This window comes from Somniosus microcephalus, chromosome 2 (assembly GCF_052327205.1).
Source record: "Somniosus microcephalus isolate GS21.2 chromosome 2, FLI_Smic_1.0, whole genome shotgun sequence".
NCBI lineage: Eukaryota > Metazoa > Chordata > Chondrichthyes > Squaliformes > Somniosidae > Somniosus > Somniosus microcephalus.
This window is the reverse complement of record NC_140988.1, coordinates 334,164,567-334,179,472: the sequence shown is the minus strand read 5'-3', so window position 1 is coordinate 334,179,472 and position 14,906 is coordinate 334,164,567. Positions and strand designations below refer to the sequence as shown.

At 42.9% G+C, this 14,906-nt stretch overlaps 1 protein-coding gene across 2 annotated transcripts in view; it reads right to left on the bottom strand.

The window, feature by feature from the left end:
- smad2 (SMAD family member 2) overlaps positions 1 to 13,498 on the bottom strand; it is a 133,081-nt gene extending 119,583 nt beyond the window's left edge. For both annotated transcript variants that reach the window (XM_085975165.1, XM_085975174.1), the window contains exon 1: positions 12,722 to 13,498. In XM_085975165.1, the coding sequence (XP_085831291.1) occupies positions 12,722 to 12,975 (254 nt within the window). In that variant the 5' untranslated portion in view covers positions 12,976 to 13,498. The remainder of the gene's footprint in view (positions 1 to 12,721) is intronic.
- Positions 13,499 to 14,906: the final 1,408 nt, after the last annotated feature.

The window sequence follows — 14,906 nt, the reverse complement described above, 5'->3', positions numbered from 1 at the left end:
AGTGACTTTATACCACTTCCTTAACAATGGATTCCAGCATTTTCCCCGACGACTGATGTCAGGCCAACTGGCCTGTAGAGTTCCCTGTTTTTTCTCTCCCTCCTTTCTTTAATAACTGTTACATTTGCGACCTTCCAATCCGCTGGGACCATTCCAGAATCTAAGGAATTTTATCAAAAACAACCACACCGCTCATCAGCCACACAAAAAATTTAATATAAAATCTCTCGAAAGCAATTTAATACTTGGTCATAGGACATGGCATTAATGAGACACATATCCCTTTCCTGAAGATGCTCTCAACTCCATTCAAAGTTAAGCTATTTTCACACTGATCCTTGTTTAGTTCACATGCTGGGAAACAGACATTCATGTGTTACTCTATGCATTTATATTACTAAAATAAATCCTAGCAACAGATTGGTAGGCCCACAAAAAGTGGATCTATGATTCTGCCACCTGGATAAGGGAGCCAGCTAACGAACACAGGTCTCCCCAATATCAGAATTAGTGACTGTATCAAAATGGCTTTAAGCTTCAAAAACAAAAATGTTAGGCGTAGCAGCATCTGTTCAATGATTAAACTTAATTCCTCTTCAAAGGTACCACACAAAGAAACAACTTCATACCCTGTTTATTGCAGCATTTACTCCAAAGGCAAAGTGATCACTAGTGATGTAACAGGGATAGTAAATATACCAAAGGCAAAGAATGCCATTTTGCACAGCTGGTGACTTCATATCCTACTACGAGATGTAAAGCAAGTATTGGCTGCAAATATAAATGACCGTCACTGGCATTGCTAGATACCACTGGCCACCATTTTGTTTTCCCAAAAGCAGACCAAGTTCAGTTCACCCCACCTATACAGGGGATTTCTTTGCTGTCCTGTACAGATCTCTCTTGAACACCCGAGAAGGTCAATGGCTTGAAACGAAGCCTCAAATGTCAAGCTTGATCTTCACTTAACTAGACTCTTCTGGGAATTTCAATGGTTTTAAGATGACAAGCCTGGTGATGGAGGTTTGAAATTAACTCAGCCATCAGTAATAGCTAAACCAAGCAAGTATATAGCACTCCAGGGCTATTTTGATCATTGGCCAGCAAGTCTAGCTCACTAATGGAACCTGGAGGGGTTGATCCATTATTGGAGAGGCTGGAATTTGCTTCCCTCAGTTCAGTTCCAGATAACCAATATTCTTATGAGTACTGTGGTCTTCGCTGGGCAAAGCTTACCAGTGCTTAGTTACTGGGCTAGTGATCCAGAGACGCGAGTTCAAATCCCACCACAGCAGCTCGGAAATTTCAATTCAATTAATTAAATAAATCTGGAATAAAAAGCTAGCATCAGTAATGGTAACCATGAAACTATCGGATTGTCGTAAAAACCCATCTGGTTCACTACTGTCCTTTAGGGAAGGAAATCTGCCATCCTTCCCTGGTATAGCCTATATGTGACTCCAGACACACAGCAATGTGGTTGACTCTTAACTGCCCTCTGAAATGGCCCAGCAAGTCACTCAGTTGTAACTAACCGCTACGAAACATAATATGAATGAAACCGGACGGACCAACCAGCATCGACCTCAGCACCAGCTACGGACACAGCAACCCCAGCCCAGTAGACCCTGCAAAGTCCTCACCAACATCTTGGGGACTTGTGCCAAAATTGGGAGAGCTGTCCCACAGACTAGTCAAGCAACAGCCTGACATAGTCATACTCATAAAATCATACCGCTCAGCCAATGTCCCAAACTCCTCCAGCACCATCCCTGGATATGTCCTGTCCCACTGGCAGGACAGACTCACCAGGGGTGGTGGCACAGTGGTATACAGTCGGGAAGGAGAGGCCCTGGGAGTCCTCAACATCGACTCCTGACCACATGCAGAAGTCACATGGCTTCAGGTCAAGCATGGGCAAGGAAACCTCCTGCTGATTACCACCTACCGCCCTCCCTCAGCTGATGAATTAGTACTCCTCCATGTTGAACACTACTTGGAAGAAGCACAGAGTGGCAAGGGCACAAAATGTACTCTGGGTGGGGGGACTTCAATGCCCATCACCAAGAGTGGCTCGGTAGCATCACTACTGACCGAGCTAGCCGAGTCCTGAAGGACATAACTGCCAGTCTAAGCCTGCGACAGGTGGCGAGAGAACCAACACGGCAGAAAAATCTACTTGACCTCGTCCTCGCCAATCTACCTGTCGCAGATGCATCTGTCCATGATAGTATTGGTAGCAGTGACCACCGCACAGTCATTGTGGAGACGTAGTCCCGTCTTCACAATGAGGACACCCTCCATCGTGTTGTGTGGCACTACCACCATGCTAAATGGGATAGATTCAGAACAGATCAAGCAGCTCAAAACTGGGCATCCATGAGGCGCTGTGGGCCATCATCAGCAGCAGAATTGTATTCCACCACGAACTGTAACCTCATTGCCTGGCATATCCCTCACCTCTACCATTACCACCAAGCCAGGGGACCAACCCTGGTTCAATAAGGGGTGCAGAAGAGCAGCACTAGGCATACCTAAAAATGAGGTGCCAACCTGGGGAAGCTGCAACACAGGACTACCTGCATGCTAAAAAGCAGAAGCAACATGCTATAGACAGGGCTAAGCAATCCCACAATCAACGGATCAGATCAAAGCGCTGCAGACCTGCCACATCCAGTCATGAATGGTGGTGGACCATTAAACAACTAATGGGAGGAGAAGGCTCCATGAATATGCCCATCCTCAATGATGGCAGAGCCCAGCACGGGAATGCAAAAGACAAGGCTGAAGCGTTTGCAACCATCTTCAGTCAGAAGTGCCAAGTGGATGATCCATATCGGCCTCCTCGAGGTCCCCATCACCACAGAAGCCAGTCTTCAGCCAATTCGATTCACTCCACGTGATATCAAGAAACGGCTGAGCGCACTGGATACAGCAAAGGCTATGGGCCCCGACAACATCCCAGCTATCAAGCTGAAGACTTGTGCTCCAGAACTAGCCGCGCCTCTAGCCAAGCTGTTGCAGTAAAGCTGCAACACTGGCATCTATCTGAATGTGGAAAACTGCCCAGGTATGCCATCCACAAACAGCAGGACAAATCCAATCCAGCCAATTACCACCCCATCAGTCTACTCTCAATCATCAGCAAAGTGATGGAAGGTGCTATCAAGCAGCACTTACTCACCAATAACCTGCTCACTGATGCCCAGTTGGGTTCCGCCAAGACCATTCGGCTCCTGACCTCATTACAGCCCTGATCCAAGGAGCCGAACTCCAGAGGTGAGGGGTGAGTGACTGCCGTTGACATCAAGGCAGTATTTGACCGAGTGTGGCATCAAGGAGCCCTCGTAAAACTGAAGTCAATGGGAATCGGGGGAAAACTCTCTACTGGCTGGAGTCATACCTAGCACAAAGGAAGATGGTTGTGGCGGCTGAAGGTCAATCATCACAGCCCCAGGACATTGTGGCAGGAGTTCCTCAGGGCAGTGTCCTAGGTCCAACATAAAGTCAGAAATGGGAATGTTTGCTGATGACTGCACAGTGTTCAGCGCCATTCACAACTCCTCAGATAATGAAGCAGTACATGCCCGCATGCAACAAGAATTGGACGATGTTCAGGCTTGGGCTGATAAGTGGCAGGTAACATTCGCGCCACAGAAGTGCCAGGCAATGACTATCTTAAACAAGCAAGAGTCTAACCACCTCCCCTTGACATTCAACGGCATTACCATCGCCAAATCCCCCACCATCAACATCCTGGGGGTCACCATTGACCAGAAACTTAACTGGACTAGCCACATAAATACTATGGCAACAAGAGCAGGTCAGAGGCTAGGTATTCTGCGGCGAGTGTCTCACCTCCTGACTCCCCAAAGCCTTTCTACCATCTACAAGGCACAAATGAGTGTGATGGAATACTCTCCACTTGCCTGGATGAGTGCAGCTCCAACAGCACTCAAGAAGCTCGGACACCATACAGGACAAAGCAGCCCGCTTGAGTGGCACCCCGTCCACCACCTTAAATATTCACTCCCTCCACCACCGGCGTACCGTGGCCGCAGTGTGTACCATCTACAAGATGCACTGCAGCAACTCGCCAAGGCTTCTTCAGCAGCACCTTCCAAACCAATGACCTCTTCCACCTAGAAGGAGAAGGGCAGCAGGCGCATGGGAACACCACCACCTCCAAGTTCCCCTCCAAGTCACACACCATCCCTGACTTAGAAGTATATCGCCGATCCTAAATCCTGGAACTCCCTACCTAACAGCACTGTGGGAGTACCTTCACCACACGGACTGCAGCGGTTCAAGGCGGCAGCTCACCACCACCTTCTCAAAAGGTAATTAGGGATGGGCAATAAATGCTGGCCTTACCAGCGATGCCCACATCCCATAAACGAATAAAAAAAACATATGGGTTGTGAGATATTAACATCTTCAATGGAGTCAATACAGAGCCACAAATAAAATACTTGCTTGAAAGATAGGTGGAAAAGAAAGTACAGCATCAAGGTTGTATGAGCAAATAAGTGTTCCTCTTGTCATAAGATGCAAAAAAATTATTACACTTGCATCAACAGTTACTGCACTCAAATAACTACCTACCATCTATAATGATCCACCTCAATTGCCATTTTACTGCAATTAACAGTGGACAACTGCTTGATGGACTTGTAATCTTTGAAAATCAAAGTGGCTGACAAGATCTTGATTAAATTAAAACCACCTGGCCTTCTGCATATGCTCAGACACATTGCAAATTACATAAATCTTCAGTGCTTATCCTAGGCAACGCCTGAACAGCTGAGAACAGTCCAAGAATGAACAGATAACTTAAGACTATACAACTCAGTCTTCAGTGTTTCCTTTCTCCTGGTGAGCAATTACACTTAGAGCCCTTAAAAGGGACAGAGGTCTACATTTCCAACAATATAATGCATCACATGGTGTAACCCACTTGCCCTTATAGTGCATCATATGACCTTCAAAATATTGCAGATTGTATGAAAACATTGTGATAAATGCAAGACAGAGTAAAAGCACTGCATGCAAACAAAGTGGGTGTAAAATAAAATCTTTTACTTCTTCATTTCTTAGTTCCCTTCATCCTCTAATCCCCCACAACACAAACTCGTGCAATAGTAAATACCTAAAGGAAACAGGCATGAAACTCAACTCAAAGAATAAAATTTATTTTCTCATATCCAACTTGATGACAACTATACAAGTGAACAAAGTTATTATAATCAAATATAATGTAGTATAGCTGATCGCATAATAGGATTCAAACTCCCCAACAGCTACTTCCCCATAGTCAATAGTTGATTGCAAGTTTGTTGAGTGGTAGTGATCGCATCAAAATCCTTAATCGTACATTGAGTATCACTACAAATCAATGGCATAAAGTACGCTAGTATAAGATATGATAAATGGAAGCAATTTCAAGGCTGTGATCCCTCATTGGAATTGAGATGATGATGATTAAACTGCTTATACAGCCCATCATCCGAACCTAGACTACAGCATTTCCACCACCGCCCCCGCCCCCCACACCCTGTCAGAGGCTGGGCATTTGGTGGCAGTAGCTCACCTTCTGGCTCCCCAAAGCCTTTCCATCACCTAAAAGGCACAAGTCAAGAGTGCGATGGAATGCTCTCCACTTGCCTGGATGGGTGCAACTGCAACAACACTCGAAGCTCAACACCATCCAGGACAAAGCAGACAACTTGATCGGCAGCCTTAAACATCCAATCCCTCTACCATCGGTTCCCTGTGGCTGCAGTGTGTTCTATCCACAAGATGCACTGCAGCAACTCGACAAGGCTTCTTCGACAGCATCTCCCAAACCAGAGACCTCCACCACCTAGAAGGACATGGGTACAGATGCATTGGAACACCACCATCTCCAAATTTCCCTCCAAGTCAAACACCATCCCAACTTGGAAATATATCACCGTTCCTTCATCATTGCTGGGTCAAAGTCCTGGAACTCCCTACCAATGTCCCCCCCCTAATTTTTCTTTTGGTGTGTGGCCCCTTTAAGGGGCTTCGTGGCCCATTCACAGTTTTGTGCATGTGCGAAACTTAACATTGAAAAAGCCGGTCCTGGGCTGCACAGCTTAGAGGGAACGCTGCTCCCTCCCTAACAGCGCTATGGGAGTACCTTCACCACACTGACTGCAGCGGCTAACCAGCACCTTTTCAAGAGCAACAAGGGATGGGCAATAAATGCTGGTCTTGCTAGCGACATCCATATCTCAAGAATTTTTTTTTTTTTTAATGCAATTGCTCAATTACAGATAATTTAACTGAAAGATTTTTAAATTATCAATAGATTGAAACCAAAAAAAGTCGACTACTGTACACTAAGACTCATCCAAGGTGGTGGCCTGGCAAACTAACGAATGCTTCACCTCCAGCTCCCAACACCCCATAAGCCAATGCATGTCAGATCACTACTCACCCAATATCAGCAACAGCAAACATATGCTTAAAGTTCCTCTAGAAATCTAAGGACCAATATGCAGTCACAATATACAACACAGCACAAATGTGCCTGCACAGTGGTGTTGTTTCAGAGGAAGCTAGAGCCCCCCATTACGCGTAGCCAGTACACTCTAGCAATGACTAACAATGCACCTCAGTTATGCCAGCAAGTTTGCATAAGAGGATATGTAACCTAATCAAAGGGTTCACAGGGCATCAGCCAACAAGAACAAAGCACTAGCACTTTTAAACAATCAGCCTTTCAATCAGTCTCTACTATTGTAGATAATGTATCCTTGTGTATAATTTTATAGTTAAAACATAAGAATTCCAGGACTTTGGTATTTGAACTATTTCAGAAACTCAGTATGGTTAGAAATAACAATTTTGAAATGGTTTTGTGTGTCTTTGTACTACAAAATTTATTCAGAATTTTTTTTTTAATGCAGGTAAATACCTTAAGAGATATCAGTAGTCTGATTTAGCATATTGATACCTATACCCTACAAGAAAACAAACAAGTCCCCACCTTCAGGAGAGGATTAAAAGGGAAGAAAATATGCAAACTGAGTCCAGTGGGTTAAAATGTCACCTATTCACTTCCATAACCTATGCTCTAATCTCCCTCCTTTCCCTGCCTCTGTACTTGCTTAAAACCTGTTACATCTCCAACCTTTTCCAGTTCTGACGAAAGGTCATCAACCTGAAACGTTAACTCGGTTTCTCTCTCCACTGATGCTTCCTGACCTGCTGAGTATTTCCAGCATTTTCTGTTTTTATTTACCTTAATACACTTGGCCTAAAAATATTTTACAGCAATTCTAAATGCAAAATAATACATCGTGATTCCCCAAAATTGCTGAGCTTCTGCTTTAGCCTCAATGATGTGAAGAGGTGCTGAGCAGAGTTTAGAAAGGGAGAAAACAAATTGTAGCGGCGAAAAAGCATGTTCTCCTCAACCCACTTGTGTAACCACCAGTTCAGCAGCACAGGTTTGGTGTATCCTACCAATTTACACTAAAAATGTTTTAAATCATTCTAATGTTCACGCTCTAAAGGCAACTTTATCCACCACAGTACTTACTGTATAAAACAAATCACAGTAAAAGAGAATGAAGTGGAGCATGTTTCAGTGCGAGAACATTTGGGAAACAGTGATTACAATATCGTGAGGTTTAGAATAGATATGGAAAATGACATGGAAAACTTAAATGTGAACATTTTCAACTGGAGAGCGGCTAATTTCAGTGAGTTGAAAAGGGATCTTGTCCACATAGACTGGAATCAAGGATTGGCAGGTGAAACAGTAAATCAGCAATGGGAGGCCCTCAAAGAGGAGATACTTTGGGTACAGACTAGGCACATTCCCATGAGGGGGAAAGGAAGGGCATCCAAAGCTAGAGCTCCCTGGATGACTAAAGATACAGAGATTAAAATGAAACAGAAAAAGGAGGCTTAGGATAAAGGTCAAGTTCATAATTCAGTAGAGAACCAAGCTGAATACAAAAAGTAATGGGGGGGAACTGGAAAAGGAAATAAGACAGGGCAAAGACACTGTATGAGAATAGAATAGCAGTTAACATAAAACGGAACCCAAAAAAGTCTTTTAAAACATATAAATAGTAAAAAGGGTAATCAAATGAAGGGTGGGGCTGATTAGGGGCCAAAGGACATGGCTGGGGTAATAAATCTGTCTTCACTAAAGAAGAGGATGCTGCCAATGTCACAGTAGAGGAGGTAGTAGAAAAATTGGATAGGATAAAAATAGCTAAAGGAGGTTCTTAGAAGGTTGGCAGCACTCAAAGTAGAAACGTCATCCTGTCCAGAAGGAATGCATCCTCGGTTGCGGAGGGAAGTAAACGTGGAAATTGCAAAGCCTCTGGCCTCAATCTTCCAATCCTTCTTGGATATGGGAGTGGTGCCAGAGGACTGGAGAAATGCAAATGTTACACCCCATTCAAAAAACACCCCATTTTTAAAAAAAGGGGAGATACACAAACCCGGCAATTACAGGCCAATCAGCCCAACATCGATGATGGGGAAACTTTTAGCGAAATTAATCTGGGACTAAATTAATTGCTACTTAGAAAAATATGGGTTAATAAATGAAAGTTAGCACAAATTTGTTAAAGGGAAGTTGTGTTCGACTAACTTGATTGAGTTCTTGATGAAGAAACGGAGAGGGTGGATGAGGGTAGTGCAGTTGATGTTGTGTATATGGTCTTTAAAAAGCGTTTGATAAAGTACCAATATACTCGTTAGCAAAATTGAAGCCCATGGGATTAAAGAGGCTAAGGGACAGAAAGCAGAATAGTGATGAACGGCTGTTTTTCCAAACATGAGGACGTATACAGTGGTGTTCCCCAGGGGTTGGTATTAGGACCTCTGCTCTTTTTGATATATATTAATTACCTAGGCTTGGATATACAGAAGGGCATCGTTTCAAAGTTTGCAGATGACACAAAACTTAGAAATGTAGTAAACAGTGAGGAGAATAGTAACAGACTTCAGTAGGACAGAGATAAACTGGTGAAATGGGCAGACACATGGCAGATGAAATTTAACGCAGAGAAGTGTGAAGTGATTCATTTTGGCAAGAAGAATGAGGAGAGGCAATATAAACTAAATGATACAACTTAAGGGGTTGTACGTACACAAGTCTTTGAAGATGGCAGGACAAGTTGAGAAGGCTCTTAAAAAAAGGCATATAGGATCCTTGGCTTTATTAAGAGAGGCAGAGAGTACAAGATCAAGGAAATTATGCTAAAACTTTACAAAACACTGGTTAGGCCCCAGCTGAAGTATTGTGACCACCACATTATAGAAAGAATGTCAAGGCTTTAGAGAGGGTGCAACCTGTCCGTCTTCTGTGGCTATGCCCGCACCAAGTTGCCCCTGGAGAGGAAGCATGCGGTGGCTGCTGGTACACTCCAGGCCTTCCACAACTGGAGGGACTGGAGTGCATTGTACACACGGAGAACAATATTTAATTTGCTAAGTTGCTTTTGTTTTATTTATATTTTACATTTTATTGTTTGTGCCCCTTTAAAAAGGGGGCTCTTTTTGTTAATTTGATTTTTGATTGACCAATTTGGGATGTCACCAATCAGAAGAGTAGAGGGGGTGCAGAGGAGACATATTAGAATGGTACCATGGTTGAAAGACTTCAGTTACGTGGAGAGACTAGAGAAACTGGGGTTGTTCTCCTTAGAGCAGAGAAGGTTATGGGGAGATTTGATAAGTGTTCAAAAAAAACTTACATTTATATAGCGCCTTTCACGACCAGCGGACGTCTCAAAGCGCTTTACAGCCAATGAAGTACTATTTGAAGTGGCGTCACTGTTGTAATGTGGGAAACGCGGCAGCCAATTTGCACTCAGCAAGGTCCCGCAAACAGCATGTGATAATGACCAGATAATCTGTTTTTGTTATGTTGGTTGAGGGAGAAATATTGGCCAGGACACCAAGGATAACTCCCCTACTCTTCTTCGAAATAGTGCCAGGGGATCTTTTATGTCCACCTGAGCGCAGACGGGGCCTCGGTTCAACGTCTCATCCGAAGGACGGCACTGGAGTGTCAGCCTGGGGACTTGAAACCACAACCTTCTGACTCAGAGGCGAGTATGCTACCAACTGAGCCACAGCGGACACGGACAAAATATTAAAGGGTTCCGAGAGTAAATAAGGAGAAACTGTTTCCAGTGGCAGAAGGGTCAGTAACCAGAGGACATAGATTTACGGTAATTGGCAAAAGGACCAAAGGCGACATGAGAAAAAAATTGTTTACACAGCGAGTTATGATGATCTGGAATGCACTGCCTGAGGGGGATGGAAGCAAATTCAATAATAACTATTAAAAGGGAACTGGATAAATACTTCATAAGGAATAATATGCTGGGTTATAGGGAAAGAGCAGGGGAGTGGGGCTAATAGCATAGGCTTCTAAAATCCAGCACAGGCATGATGGGCTGAATGGCTTCCTTCTGTGCTGTATCATTCTATGATTCTATAATTCCATAAAAAGTAAAATATTCAATGCATAGAAATAAAATGAAATCTACAGTACTAGAGATCCAATTCAGAACGGTCAATGTACCACCTGTTGGTAGAACTAGCCAGCAACTTAAAACACAATACACAGCCTAAAATACAGTATAAATAAGTTCCTTCCATTTTCCAGGCTGATCAAAATGGTGTAGCATTTATGGATCAATACTATGAGGAGCCTCATGACATCAACACCAAACCAGATTGTACATTCTAGCTGCATATTAAAACATGTCGTCAAACTCGTCACTTAATTCTTACTCATCTAAGCCTGGTGGGCACAGCCAATCAATAAATAAAATACATTTATTATAGGTTAAAGGGAATGAGAATTCAGTGCAAATAAACAATTTCAGTATTTTTTCATTTGGCTGCAACGGGGGGGGGGAGAAGCAGAATGCTGGAAATGCAAATGCAATTTTATCAGCATCTGAAAGAGAAAAGACAGGCTAAAATTTGGGGCATAATCCGTTTGTTAGAAGACCTCCAACATTACCCATTTTCTTCAGATGCTGTGCATTTTCAGCATTTTCTGTGTATATTTCAAATATCCAATATTTGCTTTTTTTTTTTAAATCTAACATTTTTGGAGCTAGGGCACCAACTGCAATGATAGAAAATACTCAATTTGGCAAAAGAAATAAAAAATCTACAGTATAATTTTCAAAAAGTCAACAAAAAGTTTGCACTGTTTCCCAAGCGTGCAGATGTACGGAGTTAATTACAACTGAAACCCTCCACAACAAATAATGAAAAGAAAGCGAAATGTCTATCAACTGAGTTTTCACTGTCTTTAACAGTCCTAGCTAATAGGGGAATTAGAATTAAATTGAAAAAAGGGATTTATTTTCAAATATATTCATTATGCCCACAGCACCCAGAGATAAACACAACAGTTCTACTATTTTGGGGTAGGGAGAATTAAACATACTCTTTTCTTTTCCCTGGGGGAATTGATACCAACAGATGAATAACTTGTAGCAACAGCTACTCTCCATGATGGGAATAAAACTTATTTAGAAATACCTGTACAATCCTAATGTAAACTAAAATATTTATTTCTTCAAGAAGCACCTATCCACCAACAATAAATAAAAACATTAAATCAAGCCAATGGAGTTTACCCTTATTGTGTGTGCTTCCGTCCATAGTAATGATGAAAATATAATTAACCACTTCAACAGCACCTGTGACCACTACCTCCAAAAAGGAGAAAAGCAACAATGTCACAGGAACACCAATCACCTCCAAGTTCCACACCATCCTGACAGGCATATACCTCGGTTTCATCACCACCACTGGATCAATATCCTGGAATTCCCTACCAAACATCATCATGAGACCACCATCACTGCAAAGACTGCAGTGGCTCAAGAAGGCCCACTGCCACTTTCTCTGGGTAACATGGAGATGGACAAGAAAGGGAGCATTGCCACATCAGAAGAGCGAATAAAGAAAAACAAAGATTGCAATTACAACTCCCCATTGATTCCCACTCTCCAGTCAAATCTTTAAAATATTACATTTAATTTTAAGATTGAAATGCAAGAAGTTAGCCCGGGTTTTGAGAGTCCTTACCAAGGTAACAAATAAACACCACTATCCTTCAAAAAAGAGAAATGATTAAAAATGCATCTCTGCCTTGGTTGAAATACATATACACAAGCAGACAGAATAAAACAAAACTTTACGTATTGGTCCAGGTCTGGGTACTCTTCATTGTGATAAAGACATAACCAGCCCTCTTTATAAGCAAAGATGTATTTTTTTAACTATATTTATGAATTAAGACACGTACATTCCTCAACCATGTGAACGACTACTTTCAAAAGAACAAGATTGCAACTATCACCCTCTTAGCTTGCCAATATATTAAAAAGTATCAATGTTTCTATTTGGCAGGGACTAGACTTGGCCTTAGGCCTGCGTGTTCTTTCCGTGACCGATGTGCAAGCCTATGAAAACCAACAAACCTTCCCTTCGATTGCCAGTAAACATAAAAGTGAAGTAAGCAAGTGTTGGCCTCAGGCCTGCGCTCTCCTTGGCCAGGTGATAAAATGAAGATTGAATTATATAAAACACGATAGCAGAAACTTGACGAGAGGGAGAGGGGGGAGATCAGTAAATCAAATCGCGATAAGCCCGGGCGGGCGGCCTGGCCTGGAGCCGGCGGGGGCTCGGTCCTTACCTGGGAATGGTGACACACTTGGTGTTGCAGCTCTGGGTGGTGATGGCCTTCTCCAGCTCGTCCAGCTGCCCGGTTTTCTTGAGTTTCTTCACCAGGCTCTTGACGGCTTTCTCGCACCACTTGTCGTCCTGCCCGTTGTTCTGCTGTTGCTGCTGCTGGGACGGCGACTGCGAGGAGGGCGACTGCGACTCGCCGCCTTTCTTCCAGCCCAGCAAACGCTTGACGATGGGCGGCGTGAACGGTAAGATCGACATGGTGAAGGCCGGGGAGCGAGAGAATGGGAGAGGAGGAGGAGGAGGAGGAGGAAAGGGGGAAGAGAAGGAGGAGGAGGAAAGGGGGAAGAGAAGGGAGGAAAGAAAATAGGAAGGAAGGAGGGGGAGTGGGGGGGAATAATAAAAAGAAAGGAGGCTGACGGCGAGTCCCAGCAGAGGAAAAGGAGAGGGGTGAAAAAACGGCAACCACGATTCAAAAATTCAAACAATTGTGCTTCACGCTGCTCGCTAACCGCCGCTTACATAAATCGAAACGATGAGAATCGCGAGAAAAAAAAACAAGTTTTCCCTTCCAAAAAAAAATGTCGCTGTTGTTCTCCTTTAATTTATTATTAATTATCACATCCTCCCCAGAGGAGATTTTTATTTTATTTTTTCTCTCTCCTGGCGTCGCTCGCTCCCTTTTTTTTTTGATTGACGGCGAGAAACGATTCTCAACCTCCCCGCGACCGCTCAACCCAACCGCTCTCTGGCTCGCTCTCCCCCCCAACCGCGCCTTGATTGGTGCACCGCTGCGGGCGCCTCGATCGATCGGAAGCAGCCCGTGCGCTCATTGGACGAGGTAAACGTCAATCATTCCGGCGTACCGGGGGGAAACGTCCGGTTAACAGGTTTGGTTGATGCCGGCAAAACTTTTTTTTTCTTTCTGCGGTGGGAGGGAGAAGAGCAAAGCGGTAGAAGGGAGTGTCTTCTTCCACTTGGCGTAAAAATAGTTCGAGGGACTATCTGTAAATTAATCACTTTTTTGAATGGAGAAAAGGCCTTGATTTGGAGGAGGATAAAAAAATTCTGCTAGTATAAAATTAACCCGTTGTTAATTTGGGTCACTAGTTAAAGTTTCCAATTGCCCGAGCTGATTATTTAATGTGTATTCCTCCGCCAGTCTGCCTTAAATGCAAATAAGTTCCTGACAGCTGAATTCTCAATAGAAGTCATCACTGTTTGGATTTTCACTCATAAGCTTTTTACTTTGTAGTTGACTTTGTTGGTGAAGAAGTACTTAACGATATTAGATGTACTAATTCATGCATCTTCCAACTTAATGAACTCACGGATAATTTCTATCAACGTAAAACTAATGCAGTTTGAAAACTTTGTTCTAAAATTAAAATTGAACGGTTTCCCGGCCTCTTTGTGCAGTGAAATCCTGGCACCCATAGAGTTGAAAATCTTGGTACTTCAGCACAAATCACAGAATTCAATCTTTGAGGTCTTACAACCTTGCACCAACCTCCCCACCACCACTGGCAAAAATAAACTTCCAAAACCATCCATTAAATGCCAACTCTCTCTTGAAGTATTATGAATAGTAACAGACTGAAATACGTTTCAAGAATGTAGCACATCTTGAGGTTCAAAATCTATTGGTAAACAGCTCCTGATTTATTCTGTGATTTGATTTGAATCCCTTCATGTGTCACTGCTCTGTTACATTTTATTACTATATATATATATATATATATATATAAAACAGCTTTGTATATGGTGGCACTTCCTGAAAGAAACCCTTAATTTATCATGCTTTTTCCATCACACATCGCTGCCTCACTTTGTTAATTCACACAAAGTTAAACAGCAGCAAATCAAAACTTAGAAGGTAGGGAACGTGCAAATCAGAAGGAAGAAAAGCAGCTAGAAAACTACTAAGGACTTACAAAAACAACCAACAATGAATAACTAGTCAGTAGAACATACCAATAAAATACTTTTTAAAAACAACTTAATCTGCCATATTTCTTGCCCTCTGCTGGGAGATTATGGGCAAACAATAAGATTTTGAACATAATAAAAGCATTAAAAAAAATTCACAATAACATGATGAAACTTAGCTATAAAATTATTCTTCTTCTTAAGCAGTCCCTCGGAACCAAGGATGACTTACTTCCACATTAAAAATGAGTTCGCAGGTGACT